The sequence below is a fragment of the Penicillium chrysogenum genome (assembly GCF_028827035.1).
Source record: "Penicillium chrysogenum strain IBT 35668 chromosome Unknown utg000002l_segment0_segment0, whole genome shotgun sequence".
NCBI lineage: Eukaryota > Fungi > Ascomycota > Eurotiomycetes > Eurotiales > Aspergillaceae > Penicillium > Penicillium chrysogenum.
In genome coordinates, this window is record NW_026622750.1 from 1,385,752 (window position 1) to 1,402,369 (window position 16,618).

At 47.6% G+C, this 16,618-nt stretch overlaps 9 protein-coding genes across 9 annotated transcripts; 6 read left to right on the top strand and 3 right to left on the bottom strand.

Moving 5' to 3' along the window:
• Nucleotides 1-629: 629 nt before the first annotated feature.
• N7489_004079 (NAD(P)/FAD-dependent oxidoreductase) lies at nt 630-1,952 on the top strand (the record flags this gene model as incomplete). The annotated part of the gene is made up of 1 exon (XM_056709831.1): nt 630-1,952. One exon carries the CDS (start codon nt 630-632, stop codon nt 1,950-1,952), a length of 1,323 nt encoding a protein of 440 aa, XP_056568252.1.
• A 347-nt stretch (nt 1,953-2,299) lies between these two features.
• N7489_004080 (putative mitochondrial carrier protein) lies at nt 2,300-3,609 on the top strand (the record flags this gene model as incomplete). The annotated part of the gene is made up of 3 exons (XM_056709832.1): nt 2,300-2,329; nt 2,444-2,633; nt 2,708-3,609. 3 exons carry the CDS (start codon nt 2,300-2,302, stop codon nt 3,607-3,609), a joined length of 1,122 nt encoding a protein of 373 aa, XP_056568253.1.
• Nucleotides 3,610-4,049: 440 nt separating this feature from the next.
• On the top strand, nt 4,050-4,670 carry N7489_004081 (uncharacterized protein; the record flags this gene model as incomplete). Its single annotated transcript, XM_056709833.1, has 1 exon — nt 4,050-4,670. One exon carries the CDS (start codon nt 4,050-4,052, stop codon nt 4,668-4,670), a length of 621 nt encoding a protein of 206 aa, XP_056568254.1.
• A 639-nt stretch (nt 4,671-5,309) lies between these two features.
• On the top strand, nt 5,310-5,648 carry N7489_004082 (uncharacterized protein; the record flags this gene model as incomplete). Its single annotated transcript, XM_056709834.1, has 1 exon — nt 5,310-5,648. One exon carries the CDS (start codon nt 5,310-5,312, stop codon nt 5,646-5,648), a length of 339 nt encoding a protein of 112 aa, XP_056568255.1.
• A 3,049-nt stretch (nt 5,649-8,697) lies between these two features.
• Nucleotides 8,698-9,074, bottom strand: N7489_004083 (uncharacterized protein; the record flags this gene model as incomplete). Its single annotated transcript, XM_056709835.1, is given in 3 exon segments — nt 8,698-8,904; nt 8,936-8,978; nt 8,998-9,074. The coding sequence occupies 3 exon segments, from the start codon at nt 9,072-9,074 to the stop codon at nt 8,698-8,700; spliced, it is 327 nt and encodes a 108-aa protein (XP_056568256.1).
• Nucleotides 9,075-9,643: 569 nt separating this feature from the next.
• On the bottom strand, nt 9,644-10,047 carry N7489_004084 (uncharacterized protein; the record flags this gene model as incomplete). Its single annotated transcript, XM_056709836.1, has 2 exons — nt 9,644-9,818; nt 9,887-10,047. The coding sequence occupies 2 exons, from the start codon at nt 10,045-10,047 to the stop codon at nt 9,644-9,646; spliced, it is 336 nt and encodes a 111-aa protein (XP_056568257.1).
• A 1,809-nt stretch (nt 10,048-11,856) lies between these two features.
• Nucleotides 11,857-12,465, top strand: N7489_004085 (uncharacterized protein; the record flags this gene model as incomplete). Its single annotated transcript, XM_056709837.1, has 1 exon — nt 11,857-12,465. The coding sequence occupies one exon, from the start codon at nt 11,857-11,859 to the stop codon at nt 12,463-12,465; it is 609 nt and encodes a 202-aa protein (XP_056568258.1).
• A 609-nt stretch (nt 12,466-13,074) lies between these two features.
• Nucleotides 13,075-15,436, top strand: N7489_004086 (dynamin family protein; the record flags this gene model as incomplete). Its single annotated transcript, XM_056709838.1, has 4 exons — nt 13,075-13,455; nt 13,512-14,108; nt 14,158-14,981; nt 15,046-15,436. 4 exons carry the CDS (start codon nt 13,075-13,077, stop codon nt 15,434-15,436), a joined length of 2,193 nt encoding a protein of 730 aa, XP_056568259.1.
• Nucleotides 15,437-15,828: 392 nt separating this feature from the next.
• On the bottom strand, nt 15,829-16,583 carry N7489_004087 (uncharacterized protein; the record flags this gene model as incomplete). The annotated part of the gene is made up of 2 exons (XM_056709839.1): nt 15,829-16,394; nt 16,553-16,583. The coding sequence occupies 2 exons, from the start codon at nt 16,581-16,583 to the stop codon at nt 15,829-15,831; spliced, it is 597 nt and encodes a 198-aa protein (XP_056568260.1).
• Between the last annotated feature and the right edge of the window lie 35 nt (nt 16,584-16,618).

Sequence of the window (16,618 nt, forward strand, 5' to 3'; positions counted from 1 at the left end):
GTTGATGTTCGAATTGGCTTGCTAGACAATCTGAAAAGATCTGATGACCTTTGCCGGCTGATGATTGATGATTGCTGCCGAAAACTGATCATTATATACAGAATTTGAGGGACAAAAGTTGGTAAGGAATGTAGGAGCTGTGGCCATACTTGAAAGACATCGGTCGGCGACTCGGCGAGCATCTAGGTCGGCGATTGAAAACGCCTCCGGAGTCATTACGACACCGTCCATGGATATGTCCCGCATTTTCTTGCCACAAGTCAAATTCCAGGAACATCTGTTGCGAGGTACATTGTTTGGGGTCCCGTTGCTAAGGCTAAGGCCTCAACCCCATAGTAATGACAAGGCGAATCAAGGCCACACATCAACATCGTCATGTACAACCACGATGCTTTGACCAATCCCTAAAGCGAGAGATACTTGAAGTAGAAGTGAAGCATTAGAGAATATTCGAAGTAAACATAGAACATCCAAGTACTGTCCCTTTCCCTGGACCCCGAACGTATTCGGCGAAGAAAGCCCGACTCCCCGATATCGGAACGAGTTAATCCGAAATCACGACATCATAAGATCAGCTCTTTTTGGCTGCTTCGGGGCTTTTTTGTCATATTTTTGCATTATACCCAAACATGTTTCAGCGTCGCACAGTAGTTGCTGCCAAGCGCTCAGTCGCTCAATGGAGGAGCCTCGCAACTGCGTCCCCCGTGAGCTCTGCAAGAAACCACAAGATTGTAGTGGTCGGCGGTGGTACTGCTGGTCTCTCCATCAGCCACCAGCTGCTGCACTCTGGCAAGTTTGCGCAAGATGACATTGCTGTAGTCGATCCGGCAGCGTGGCATAACTACCAACCTGGCTGGACACTGGTTGGCGGAGGCCTCAAGGACAAACAGGAGCTGCGCAAGCCATTGAACACCTTGATCGATCCTAAATTCAAGTTTTATAACGAGGGTGTTGGCGCCTTTGCCCCCACAGAAAATGCCCTCACCCTCGAGAATGGCGACAAGATCAACTACGAGCATCTGGTCGTTGTGCCCGGTATTAACCTCAACTTTGGCGCCATCAAGGGTCTCTCTGAGGCCCTGGCAGACCGGAACTCAACGGTGTCAACAATCTACAGCTACGACACATGCGACAAGGCTTTCCGCAACATTGAAAACTTCCACGGAGGCAATGCAATTTTCACTCAGCCAGCCGGTGTGATCAAGTGTGCGGGTGCACCGCAGAAGATCATGTGGCTTGCATTGGATCATTGGAAACGAGCTGGCCTTTACAACCCTGCCAGCCCCTCTGAGTCACCCGTCAAGATCAGCTTTGCCACCGGTCTCCCAATGATGTTCGGTGTCCCCAAGTACAGCGCCGTCCTCGAGCAGATGCGGAAGGACCGCGGTGTTGAGGGATTGTTCCAACACGATCTCCTGGCCATTGATGGCAAGGCTGCCATCTTTGCCTCTCCCGAGGGAGAGGTCACCAAACAATTCGACCTGTTGCACGTCACCCCTAAGATGGGTGCTCATGCTTTCGTCAAGAACAGTGCTCTGGCCAACGAGGCCGGATACGTCGATGTGGACGACAACACCACCCGCCACAAGAAATTCCCCAACGTCTGGTCTGCTGGTGATGCTTCCAGTTTGCCCACATCCAAGACCGCCGCGGCAGTCACCTCTGAGGCACCAGTTCTCGTTCGCAACCTTTTGCAGAGCATGGAGGGCAAGGCACTGGATGCTTCTTACGATGGATACACCTCATGCCCGCTCCTGACCGAGTATGGCAAGGTCCTTCTTGCCGAGTTTAAGTACGCCGGAGTACCCAAGGAGACATTTGGTGACTGGTTTGGTATTGACCAGGCCGAGCCCCGTCGTTCGTTCTACCACCTGAAGAAGGACTTCTTCCCTTGGGTGTACTTCAACTACATGCTCAAGGGTAACTGGGCTGGACCGAAGGGCTGGCAATAGACGAATCTGTGGAGGCCGTGTATATTATCCCTTTGTTGCGATATGATGTAGTACCTCAAGGTGCTTTAATGGTTAGAGGTTAGCAATAGAAATACAATATCCTCTAATAAATCATATAGACACTACAAAGTTACCTCAGGTCATGTAGGTGGACGTCCAGGGGACCTTCTGCTACAGACACGTGACTATCGCGTGGGTGACGTCATCGATCATCATATGGATCGGCGATAATGGATAAGCGTCGACTGAATCAGCTGGAATTGTTCAATGACATTCTCTTTCGATATTTAAATATTTACAATGGCTCTTCCCCAGAAATCTGGGCTCTTTCGGTCTTCGTCTTCTCCATGTACAACACTCCTTCCGATATTTGGGTTGTGAGTCTCTTCAGTCCAACTGGACGCATTCATAAATTTGACAATTTGACAAATTCGACGACGAGATACGGGTTTCAGAATTCAATGGCTAACTAGAATATATTTTTTTAATAGGCAGGCGCATTTGCTGCAGTTGCAGTCGATTTCATCGTCTACCCATTCGACACCCTCAAGACCCGTGTCCAGTCCCCAGACTATGAGAAGGTCTTCAAAGATGCGCGCACAGGAGCGGTGCGGCGCAATCTACTCTTCCGAGGATTGTACCAAGGCGTCTGGAGTGTGGTTTTCTCGACTATTCCAGCTTGTATGTGTTGACTCTTATTGATAAATGGGGAACAAAGAACATCAAAGCTGACGATCCTACCTACCTCGATATAGCCGGTGCATTCTTTACCACATACGAAGCTGTGAAGAGCATTATGTACAATTCATCAGCAGAGGCTCCCACTAGCATTACAAGTGGCAAGAGGACCTTCCCAGATGGTTCACTGAATAGTCTTCGCTTGCCTTTCACGCATTCCCTCCCAACTCCAATTATGCATGGAATTGCCTCTTCAACCGGGGAGATGGTATCATGCCTCATGATCACCCCGGCAGAGGTACTAAAGCAAAATGCGCAGATGATTCAAGGTTCCCAAACAAACACATCTGCCATGCGACAAGTACTTTCGCGATTTCGACGTCATCCTTGGCGTCTATGGAGTGGATACACAGCACTGGTTGGTCGGAACCTCCCAACGACGGCTTTACAATTTCCGCTCTTTGAGTATGTGCGGTCACACCTGATTAACCGACGGAGGCAACGGAAAGCGAATCGCAGCAACACCGGCCGACCCCCATCGGAACAGTCAGATCAACTAGTCGAACGGGCCGGCTTGACGGGTATAGCTGCGGCAATTTCCGGGACGGTTGCGGCAACAGTGACTACCCCAATTGACGTGATCAAGACCCGCGTTATGCTTTCGGCAAGCGAAGCTGGTGCTAGTTCCCAGGATCGAAGTACTCGGGCTGGTGCTCGTGGCAGTGGGGCAGTATCTTCGGGGGCACGAACAAAGACCAAATCACTTATATCTGTCGGTCGTAATATCGTACAATATGAGGGCATTCGTGGCTTGTTTAAGGGCGGACTAATACGGGCTGGTTGGACGGCAATTGCATTGGGCCTGTATCTCAGCCTTTACGAAGGAGGCCGGTTTTATCTGGAGAATCGACGGAAGGAGCGGGACCTTGTCAATGGAAAGCTTGGAAGGCCAACTGATGAAGGTGTTGAAGGGCTCTAATGACCAGAGACTTCGGGTTCTTACAGCCTTTCATCCTGCCGCCGCTGTCAGTGAAAATGGTTCATGAATGCTTGACTCACAATTTTCCATTATCAACACTGGCGATCCAGGCCTGGAAGCAGCTGCTTCTTTGTTTTCTAATGTTTGTGCTGTGTTGCTTTGATCCCATTTTGGAGACAAAGTGACTGACTGGCTATTGACAAAGAAACCCCCACTTTATGAAGGCCATTGTATTTTAGTCCCTCGAAGCCGTCTCTGAATAAAGGACAAAAGCCAAAGCCCAAAGAAGAACAAAGGGTGGCTTTGAATTCAGATGTAATACCGCGACTGGAGTTTCAACTATATATTGATACTCCCATGCTGCCTGTAACTGCAGACCAATACACTAGTCTATTTCGATTCCTCGATCCGATCCACCCAAGCGAATACAAGATTCAACCATGCCAAAGCCATCTAGACTCCAGGATCTGAAGATCCCTATTAACACTGACGAGAACTGGGATGCAGATGACGAGGACTGTGGTTCTGACACCACTTTAGATTCCTTCGACTCTGTGCCGCTGTCGCTGGCACTGAGGTCGAAAGATGACGGCAAAGGCCCATTCGACAAATCCTTATTCCATTTTAGTGTCAACCGCGAAGAAACTAACTTACTAGGCGCACCGGGTAAGTCTGATGGCTGGATTAGCGTCTCTCATTTTCTCTGGACCATGTGTGCTACACTCGCGGATGCAGGCACTGATCTGGAGTGGACAGCGACATTCGAACAATGGCGACCCCAGTGGAACAAAATCCAGGTACAGGTGAAGAGGTTCGGATATACTCAGTTTTCTTCGGAGATCGCTCCTGCGCCGGTTGATCTTGCTTTGGTTCGATTCGTTGGGTTCGGACGTGACCAGGAACACAGAGAGTTTGAGATTGAACAGGAGGGCCAGGATAGTATTGCTGATTGTCAGGATATTTGGACTCTCTGGCGATACATTATTGAGACTCCTGCAAACCAGATTAGGGAGTTTCATGTTCGTCTCAGGGATACTGCGAGACTTGTTAGCCTTCAGTAGACTGCGAGATGCGTTCAGTATTTGCACACATGAGGGGATCTTTGCTGTTGAGTTGGACTCGCTTCTGCTTCTAACCTGTTTCTTTTTTAACCAGATGATATACATACCTTTGCCGTTCTCAACTTTATAGTCATGAAAATATAGTTCCGGTGTCATATTATGTTGTACAAAACTATACGACGTAGCCCTTGAATATCATAACTAGCTAGGTCTGGAGTAGACTATATGCATTATCAACTTCCAGTGCCAAAAGGTGTTGTCGGAAGAAACACGTAGAGGTGTATGATCAGATAAAGACAGGTGTATGAAGTCCCCCGCAACTCAATTCATGTTACAAACCTCCATGGAGGGAGACCAGAGTTCTCAGGGCTCTACACATCATCTGATGTACTCGTAAACGTACCAATCTTAGAGGATGTATAGAAGGGGAAATGTAGTGTGTACTAGGTCCAACGTTCCTGTGGTACGCCACGTTCTTTCCGTCCTATCGTACCTTCCTTCCGATAGATGCACCTGCCTTCGATAGCTTCCACCGTGGGTATACAAGTACCTCCTGCTCGATTCCCTTCTGCCTTCTTTTTTCCCTCTCCTCATGCATCCACAAACATTTTCAGGCAAGTTATATACCCCCCATCCATCATGGAAGTAGCTTGGATTTCACTGATTGTTAGTATTGTCTCTCTCGTTGTGGCGGTAGCAAATTTGCTACTCCCTGTTAAGGAATGGCTGCGCTACTGTTTTCACCGGCGGTGGCCGCCGCCGGAGCGGAATGATGCGCGCCGTCCAGCCGGTATCAGGTTAGATGATGTGGTCCACACAGAGTCTACCTGTTCCCTTGCTCGGGAACATACCTCAATGACCCGCCGTATTGAGATGCTCGAGGCTGCAATAGTCCTCGCCGGGGTAAACCAAACCCTCGGCCCCCCACACCATCTGGCTCAGTTGGTGACAGAGCTGATCAGCACAGTGGCGAATTGAGGAAATCCCGAGCAAGTAAAGGCGCAGGGCATGATGGTCAAGTTGACTCGTCTTCGAAGGCGAGATCGCTTGGCTAGATTGGTTCACTTCGGGACCCCACCCCTACACCCGGGAAGCGGTGGCTGAGGGAATGGTGTAGGAGAGCTCCATCTTTCGAGGCGGCTCACCTTGATAGATGGAGTGGTGGGGTCACCAGCGACGGGCTCGCACTTCTTCGCAGTGCTGGTGACTAGTAACCTTCGGGTGAAGCCAAGACGAGCCCACATGTCAGTGATGCATTGCTTTGGTGATCACGAGCGTAGGGGAATGACAAAATGACACGAGACAAGCCGTTCCTGCTTCAAACGGACAAACTCCACTATGTCCACGAGGCAGTCTGGCTTATTACCTAGTGCAACCAGAACGCATTCACTCTCATATCCCCCGTGTCCCGAGCGTCTTGCTCCTTGCCTTTCCCGCGCGCTCCGTTCTCAATTGACTGTTTACTGACGTTTTCACTGCCCTGTCCCCAAACTCTCCACACCCAGGATGGATGGTGGTCCATCATCAAAACCCCTTGTCTGGATGCTATCCTATACAAGCCTTTGCGTTAACCAAGACGGGATCGGTCAGCTCATTTTGCGTTTTTACCAGACAAAATAGGCATCGGATCCAAAACTACATGTACCTAGGTACCAAAGCCAGACTAGATAATTTTGGAATAGAAACTCGCAATCAGTACGTCACCGCCTGGAGTCTTTTCGTTCTCAATATTACAAGGTAGCCATAGACCAGATTGACTCTCCTATCCAAAATCAAAACCTAGTCTCCTGCCGGTTCAACATCATCTTTCGCTTTAAGGATTTGAAGATGTCTCGATCTCGAAATACGCTCCTCCGGCTGCTGCATTCCTTTGGGAAGAAAGTGCCAAAATACCCCGCCATACTTTGCTTGGATGAGCGCATCTTACAGAAAATCTACCAACACCTCTCACTAGTCGATCAAGTTTGTCTATCCCTCAGCTGCAAAGAGCTCTACGGCCTATTCGGGACAATAGTGAAGCATAAAGATCTTGAATTTCCACGACTCTTGCGTATCAGGAACCCAATACTATGCGTGAATAGTCAGGATGTGCCGCGAAACCAACTCCTTCTTCGACTCGAAAACCGTCGCTGGGCCTATTGTGCAAGGTGCCTAAAACTCCATCCACGGAAAGAATTTACGAGACATTTCCTAAGAAAATCACCTCTGGAGAGGCCCTGCACATACTACTCTGGTATAGCTGACCTATGTCCCTGTATTTCTCTGACGATTCGAGGTCGAGAACAGCTTATCAAGATCATCAAACAACCCGCAAAGCCAGCCAAAACCAGATATGGCCCATTCGTGTATGACTTTGACGATAGAGGACAACCCGGCCTCGGCCATGTCTGCGAATTTAGCACTAGGTCTGGCTACGTTGTGCGAGTTGCTCTGGTTTTAGTAATTACGGAAACGGGCCAGTTATGTGCAGCGGCTCGGCATACTATAAGGTTCTCTTTCCCCGGCGCTCATTTCACAGCTGAGCCTACCTTTGCTTGTCCTCATGAGGAACTCCTACATCTCGTCCCTGGGAACCAAGCCGTCGAAAATCCTCACATGTACCAGGCTTTGATGGCTTCGAAACCTCATCGAGACATCCTGCCTTTTGTCCCCGGGAGGCTGGTCTCAAAAACCTGTATGGTGTGTCCGACTCTGATTACAAAATACCCTTTGTCTGAAGACAAGAATCTGGCTGCTTTCTGGGTCGTTCGAAATCTGGGAAGCTGCAAATGGCCTGCAGACTGTCCCTGGATTGACCAGTGTCGTCTCACCGGAATATTCTTTAAGCATTATGACACATACTGGTGAGCTTATGAAAGGATCCGCGAAGAAAGAAGAGCTATTACTGAAATTTTCCCCTATAGGCTTCGCTCGCAGAACTTGCAGAATATGATGCAAGGTGTTTACGGTCAGTGGAAAAGGGATTACTGCCTGGAACAGAAAAGAAAGTTGAGAAGAAGGTTGCTTCAATATCAACGCCAATACTCACGAACTGCAGGTGACGGAACACTGCCACCTGATATCACGACGCTACTTTTTCTAACGTCCGGTTGCTGAAGGAAAAATAAAACATGATGTGCATTCCGTGATCGCTCATCTCTATTTACGGGGGAAGACTGACCCTAGGCGTTGGAGAGTGATGAGACGATAATAGTGATACTTCGTCCTTTTACGGTGATCGTAATGCTTCCATGTTATATTCTCTTTCACAAAACTATACGGTGCATTCTTATGTAGTGAGTTGAATAGTGTGGCTTTAGTGTAGACCATTTAAACCTCGAATAAGTCTTCAATTGGTTGATCATGTAGACACTAGGGTCTGCATAAGCGATAAATATATCCCTGGAGCTACACATTGATCATATTTGTGGCATTATGTATCAAGTTTGGAACAATATGAAAGCAATAGTAGTAAAAATGTATAAGTTATTAGATGACAATTAAGATGCACCTAGGTACATATGAAGTCCTATACAGCTGGTTTCTGGTTACAAAGCCTCAATGAAGGGGAACCATAGTTCTCAGGGCTTTACAGATCATTCGAGTATTCGTAAAGTTACCGGAGTAGAACGATAGTTCCATTTGCCGCCTTTCCAGAGGTAATCGTATCCACTGAAATGTATCCAGGAGTTTATTTTTTTTTCTTCCGGGAAGAGTGAAAGGAGTGTTCATTGAATTGTATTGACGATACTATTAAATTACAGAGACTACTCAGAAGCAAAAGGTGTCAATCAAACCGATAGCAGGTCGATTCATGAGAAAAAGACCATGTACAAATGAGCTCGACTTAGCTTCACCCGAAGGTTACTAGTCACCAGCACTGCGAAGAAGTGCGAGCTCGGTGCTGGTGGCTTGCACTCCACATCCATCAGAGTCAGCCGCGTCGAAAGATGGGAGTATAGCAAGTATCAAGCAACGCTGCGACCACTGACCAAATCAAGTCTGATAGCAATCACATTTTGTTTCCGTCATAGCCAGGATCATGGTGTTAGTGAGCCACACTGTGAATATCAAGCCCGCGGGGAACTTGATGATTCGAGAGTTTGGCTCTCGACGTCTCACGACGCTCAAAGTTCACAGTGGAAGCCGAACCACGACTCCGCAACCCCGAGGTAATGAGCCAAGATCCACGAGGGCAAGAGTGGAGAAGCAAGAGGGAGAGAGGCAAAAAGAGAAGAAGGGTGGGCGGATCACTCTGCCACGTCAATCATTGGCACATCATTCACCCCAAGACCCAGCTCGGGATCCGGATCTCTATGAGGCTTGGCTCTCGGCGAAGAGCGTTGACAAAGATTGAATTAGAGATTTAGGCAAACTCTGGGCAGGTTGGGTTGCGGCCTGTGTCTGCCCGAGGCGTAAAGCCATCCTTGATGATGGCTGCGATAATTGTGTCAGACACGATGATGGCCGACAATAAGAGGTGAACACGAAGGTTAGATCAAGAGAAATAATAATTATGTTTGACTTTGCAGACTCGCATGAGGAGGGAAGAGGAGAGAAAAGGAGAACAGAGGGGCGGACCGCATTTTGACCTGGGAAATTCACAACTTGAGGAAGCTGCTGTTGTGGGAACTACGACTGTGCTTTGAGCCATCAAGGAAAGCTCGAAATGGACATAAGAATGAGATATCGCTGTTACAGCAAAGGTAAACGAATCATTTCATTGGAAAACAAAAACAGCGGTTTAAGCCAAGAGCCAAACATATCCCTCATTTCGCAATACCTAGAAGATAGATATACATCAAACTCTCGTGTCCTTTCATTTCCCGATTCCCGATTTATATATGTGAGAGTGACCTCCTTTTAGTGCAAATCTGAATCACCCGCCCTGACCGAATATACAGCAACCCAGGACGCTTCTAACAGGGGAACCACAAAGGTGCAAAAGAAGTACCCATCGAACATTGCACTGAAAAAAAAAGACCAGGGTCCATTTAAACCCTCTGACTTCGGCAAAGCAAGGAAAAGTTGAAGTAAATAATGATATAGACCCTTGGTGTAGGCAACGCAGTCACGCAGAGCCTCTTAAGTCCCGGAGAGAACGTTGGCGGGTTACGGCCCGTCAGTTGAGGCATTTTATGACGGCGTCCCTTATTATAGCTCTCGGTGCTATACGGGTACAGACACCGTTCCTAGATTAATCTTGTTTTGGACGCTGAGCTATAGATAGTTCCCACGTCACGGGCACCCGAGGGTCTGACCCTGGAGGATTCAGTGTGCGTAACAGCCTCCACCACTCGACGCAGAAAATCACGATCAAAGCCCACAAGGTTGTTAAGGCAATTAAGAGCATGAGAATGACGACGTCTTCGGTAGTGACTCCACCCATGGTACCCATGGTGGTAGACAAGAAATATGTAGGGATTTGGGATAAGATATCGGGGAGAGGATGGATAACGAGGAGGATGGATAACGAGGAGGATGGATAACGAGGAGGATGGATAACGAGGAGAAATGGAGAGTGCGAAGGAGGCAGGCAAAGGTCGCCAAATTCTATTTTAACATCTACGGAAGTATATCAGATTGCCGTCAGGATACTAAATTGGGCGTCGGAACCGTAGGACCAACGTCGGTATTTTGCGGACATCTTCCAACATTTTGAAACGTCACGTAGATAAAAAGCCACTTTCTCTAGACTTAGAGTCTAGCCTACCTAGGTAGATAAATATGCTGATGTAAGATTACCCATTATTACCTAGGTATGCCTTCCATTTCACCCTGGGAGTAACTCTGCAGATTAGGGGCCGCCGTATAATGTTCACTCAGTTTAGCTATGAAGGCCTTGTACTCCATATAAGCGTTTAAGCTGGGTGGTCATGTAGATATTAGCCAATGTGCTAGATCTGCAGGATAGAGAAGTATTGTATTATCCTTCGGATTTGATATTATCTAGAGGAATGGGACTATAGCGGTTAACCCGCCAGTGAAAAATCAACTACCCGGGGCGGAACTATGGCATAAAGCGCACGGTTTCTAGTAAGGCCTTTTTTGAAAGATGGAAGAGAAAAAAATGCGCCAAATAGATATTCCAAACTGAAGCTCAAGGCTTTCTTGATTAGACCAATAGCTCCTACATGGTAAATCTTCGCAAACGGCGCAGTGAGGTAGGGATGTATAAAGGCTTCCGGGCAAGAACACGGTACTATACGTGAGGTGGAAGTTTTGGGGTAAAAAGTGCGTACCTAGGATATGATTATTTATGCCCCATATTCATAGATTCAACATTGGAAAGCATGAGTGTAGCATATTATAGAAGCCTTATCACCCTCCTGCGGCGAGCATATACGGACACTTGGGTGGATATATGTCTACCAATCCGGAATGCTCCTTGATCTTTTTTCTGTTTCCAGCATGTCTTTATCGGATGAAAGCCCTGCTCCTGAATAGAAACTCCCGGTCAATAGAAATCTCCCCTGACATGATATCCTGCCTATAGCATTCCGCCAGTCTTATAGCAATGGCAATACACTCGCTACGACTAGCGCCGTAAATTGAGACCGGGAATGATATGCAAAATCCCCTTCCCTGGTGTATAGGCTCGGAGTCCACTGTGAACTCCCCGCGTTGAAGACGCCGAATTGTAAGATTCATCAGCTCCTCGTCAGAACACTGGTGATCATTATTTGAAAATCTCACTGTCAACCACAGCGTGCCTCGGAACAAGCCATATTCGTCGACTGTAGGAAGGTCTTCACGGAGAAATACGGTTCGTGTGGAAGACATATTTTGGTCTCTTGGCAGTAACCCCAGATTTGAAGCAATCAACCATTAGAGACCCTTGATGGTTACAGGTTTTTGTTCAGGCCGCGGTGGTGGATATAAACAGGGAGAGGTATGGATGTTTTCTTTGGCTTGATTAGAAACAAGGTCTTTCATTGTCTCCTTTCAATGCGCCAAATAGATCTACCGCATTGTTATTGTATTTATCTATGAAAGCAAGGACTTGAAAGAAAGGCACAGCAAAGGAAGGATAAAGGCTTTGTTCTCACCCCGTCCATAGACACCGTGAACCCAACTATATAAGATCCCCAATTTCCGTGGGTTTTTAGGAGTATTCCATCCAGTCCATCCAGTCCATTCATCTACTCCACCGGAGACATACAAACTAACTATTTTCGCCGCAGATACATAGGTCATATTCACCAATATGGCTGACCGCAAGAAGTCTAACCGAGCAGGAAAGGCCCCCATTGCACCAACGAGCAACGGCTTTACCACTGAGCGCGCTGTCGGCGGCGAGCGTCGTTCGATTCGCCACTACCACGATGGTCGAGTATCGCAACGAGAACCTCCTATGCCTTCGGCTGTCCGAACACTAGCCAAAGTCGTTTCGAGGAAAAGCAGCTCTAGAACTCTCTCCGACACCAAGTCTGTTCCGAACCCCAAGGGAGAGGAATATCGGTCCCCTACTCTCGCTGAAATTGAGAAGCTTTCTGGTGGTGTTGCTAATCTCTTCCAGGCAGAAGGCTCAAAGCCCGTCGAGAAGCTTCCCGAGGAGACAGAGACTCCAGAGACAGAGACTCCCGAGACAGAGACTCCAGAGACATGGAGCTGCGGTAGCTCCTATGGCATGATTAGCCCACCTTTGTCTGCAGTCTCCCCTATGCCCGAAGACTCACCCGAGTTAATGAGCACCGAGGTTTTCCCCCTTCCAGTCACTTCTAACCCGGATAGCTCAGACGAGGATGCTGACACTATTTCTAGACAATGGGCTGATCTGGGTGGGAAGGACCGCACTGGGCGTTCAGAAATTTAGAACTGAATGGATCTAAGGTTATAGATAGAAAGGTTCCCGTTACAAATTAAGCATTTTTTTGGCCCTCTTCTGCTATCTACCTAATAAATCGAGAAGTGGGAGAAAATATCTATATGACTAGATATCTAGAAAGACCACTAAAAAAAGAGATATAAAAAGAGATATAAAAAGAGATATAAAAAGAGATATAAAAAGAGATATAAAAAGACCACCTAAGAAGACTACGACTGTATAAGCGGCCGACTATTCTTGTTATAGAAATTGGGATATTATGCAAATTGACCCTATAGAAGTGGCTGTTGTAGGAATTAATCACTACAATTTGTACACAGTAGTAAATTGGTGGTATGGCAGTCAATGTACCTAGAAACTGTCGGCCATGAACGTCCGTTCCCTTTTGGGGTCCTTCCCATCTTCGTCTTTCCCCTTTCCCCGTCTTTCCTCTTTCCTTTTCTTTCTCCCTTCTTCTCATCTCCTCTTCTTCTCTTCTCTTACCCTCTCAGTTCCTCTTCTCTATTACTTCATCTTCCAACGTCCCACTAAAATTCTAGCACACATCTTCCTCAGCTTTATCCTACAGTTTCAGTCTAATCAGCTACATCCAAAGCCATGATGATCGAAACACGCACGAGAAGTCTGGAGTTGGCTGATCCGACTTTACTTGAAAAGATTGACAAACTTTTTGCGTGCAACGTGGGGCAGTATGTCAGTCTCCCCCAGCTGGTTGTCGTTGGAGACCAGTCTTGCGGTAAGAGCTCGGTTCTCGAAGGCCTGACCAAGATAAACTTCCCTCGAGATAGCGGCCTGTGCACAAGATTTGCGACACACATTATCTTCCGCCGTGATTCCGACTTGGTTCTGCGGGAGATATCTGCGTCTATAATTCCTGCATCAGACGCAACTCCAGAGGAGGACCAGAAGCTGCGGGGTTGGAAGGCCTCTGGCCTCCAGTCACTGAGTCCTGAGGACTTCAGTCGTACGATGAAAGAGGTACTACACTTATATTAACTGTGCTTTGACACTTTATGCTAACTCCGGTTTGCAAGGTCCACGAGACTATGAACCTTTCTTCATGTGATGGGGACCAAAAGCCGACATTTTCCAACAGCGTCCTACAGCTAGAGATTCGTGGTCCGAACGAAAGCCACTTGAGCGTCATCGACGTCCCAGGGATCTTCAAGAATACAACATCGGATCGGACTACAAAAAGTGATATCATGCTGGTCAGGAATATGGTCCTTCGTTACATGCAAAACCCACGGTCTATCATGTTGGCTGTGGTCCCAGCAAATGTTGACATTGCGACCCAAGAAATTATTGAGATGGCCAGCGAGATTGACCCAGAAGGAGGAAGGACCTTGCGGATCCTCACCAAACCAGATCTTGTTGACAAAGGAGCCGAGCACAAAGTCATTCAACTCATTCAGGATGGCAATGCGAACGGGCAGTTGGGGTGGATCCTCGTCCGAAATCTCGGTCAAAAGCAGCTTGAGGCTGGTAATGTCGACCGAGATGCCGAAGAAAGGATGTTCCATCAACATGCGCCTTGGAATCGAGTACCGCCTGGGAATTACGGGATCTCGGCATTAATGGATCGCCTCCAAGACCTCCTCACCTCAAATGTCCGGCGCGAGTTCCCCTCGGTACGCATAACCTTTCGCTGCTGTCAATAAGCTTGCTAATACTTTAAAGGTACGCTCTGAAGTGATAAAGAGGCTGAAAGACACAAAGAATCTCTTACAATCTCTGGGAGTTCAGCGAGAGACACCAGAGCAGCAGAGGCGGATGCTTCTAGATATTGTGTCGGCTTTTCAAGGGATTACACAGCACGCCCTTGCGGCAAATTATGGCGTCAATTATGTGTTCGATAAAGACAAGGATTTGCGTCTAGCTACATTGGTCTCTCACAGAAACGATATCTTTTCGGACAACCTCGCCCATTGGGGTCACACCTACGCTTTCCGATCAAAGCCGGAGAGGCCGGGGGACACAGACGGCAGTGTCGATGACCGTGAAGAAAGGCGCAATACTCCCTCCGATACTGAAAAGCAACAAGATATCTTGCAAAGCCGGCAGACCTGGGATACAACTCAGAACACGTCAGTAGCGGACCTTGAGGAAGTTGTACACGTTTCCGAACCCGTGGAGCCCTCCTTCAAACGGGGCATTTTTCCGTGGATTGAGGAGGTCTACTCCAATTCTCGGGGCTTCGAGATAGCAACAGTCAATCCTGGCTTACTCTCTAGCCTCATGAGGAAGCAGTCTGTCAAATGGCCGATCCTCGCGCGTGGCTACATCAGTGACATTATCAGCGTCGTGCATGCATTCATACGCCAAGCACTTGAAGTTGTCTCCAAAAACACGCAGATCTCTACAAACATCATGTCCCTGCTCATGGATGACCTTATCGAGAAATACAAACAGGCAATTTCAAAGGTTGAGTTTCTCCTGCGAATTGAACGCGAGGGTACCCCGCTCACACTCAATCACTACTTTAATGACAATCTTGAGAAATGGTCAGTCACCTAAACTTTTCTGAATGCGTCCAAGATTTGGCTACTAACTTTGGAAGCATTGTAGCCGGCAAAAGCGAATGTATTCGACTGCTGCCAAAAATTCCATTGATAATTGCAAGCACGGAGAGGTTGTCCGACTGGGTGACCTTGCTCACCAACACCATATGAGCAACATCGAACATACTGTTCGGGACATTCATGACATCCTCGACTCCTACTATAAGGTGGCTCGTAAGAGGTTCATGGATAATGTGTGTATGCAAGCTGCGGACTATTGCCTGGTCACTGGTCCGGAGGCCCCGATGAAACTGTTTTCCCCTTCATGGGTTAATGAACTTTCCAATGAGAGACTGGAGGAGATTGTTGGGGAGGGCAGGGCTTTGAAGCGAAGACGACGCGAGTTGCAGAAGGAGATCGAAGACCTGGAAGCTGGAAAGGCAGTGCTTATGAAATGATTCAGGCATATTGATAGTTCATCATGTCCCTGGTTATGGCAGTCCTCCTGAAACCATTGATGTTGTATTGCTAGCCCATTATTCCCCAATTATGACTATCAATTGAGGTTTTGCAAGCTCTTATGAGATTCATTAGCTTGCATGGTGGACCACATCTGTGATTGTACATGGAAAGGTCAAGTTTACGGTTTACACCCAGAAAGGGGAGAAATATCTGACGAAGAATGATCCAAAGAATATCATGTAGGTAGGACGACTATGTACCAGAGGAATTCCACAAGGTACGTGTAAATACAGCGGTGGCCCTTATGCCCATGTCTACAAGACATAAGTGCACAGGATAATAAAACGATATCCATCATTCACAACTATGCATAGCCCCAAGTCAGCCATCAGAAACCCGGCTCCGCCACGATATTCATAATAATGTAATGCACACACATGTCGCATTTAGGATTGATCCCAAGCCTCATCGCTATCTGGGGTATCCTAATCTGAAGCAGACCGCAAATTTTCGGGACCATATCATTGTAAAACCACTTCGGCTTTACAGTAACGTAGATATTATCACTTGTCTCACAAGCCATGAGGATGGACGCCTCGGTGAGTCGATCTAGGTATTCACCGCTTCGTTCGCGGAGGTTGACTTTCACTTCTGCAATGGTATCTGACTTCGGTTGCAGTCTGATAAGTCGGGCTTGGTCTTCGAGCCATGATAGGAAGTTGGTCCGCTCCTTTTGATAGTCTGTGACGGCAGCTGGTACGGACATCGTGGAGGGTGTGAGAGGTGTGTAATTGATGGTTTTGAGGTGAACTTCAGGTGCCGAGGCTTGTGCTTGGCAGGGCTTGTGGTCTTCTCTGAGGATGACTTGGAGATTGATCTGATGGACTGGGTTGGTTAGCCGCGATGTTATGGAATGCATGTAGAAGATATGATCATGCCTTTGTGAGGTGGGATCTGGAGATATGTAGTTAAGTCTTATCCAACTTTGAAGACATGGGGATGGTTCTTGGGAATGTCAAATGTCATTGGAGGAATGAATGGCGATGGAAGTTTTTGACTTCACATGCGATTGAGAGAAGGAGAGTATCAAAGTGCCTATTGGGATACCTTACGGATCAGGCTACACTCTTCACTCCTCAGCATTGGATTTGATCTTTTATTCATATTTGTGTTTTATA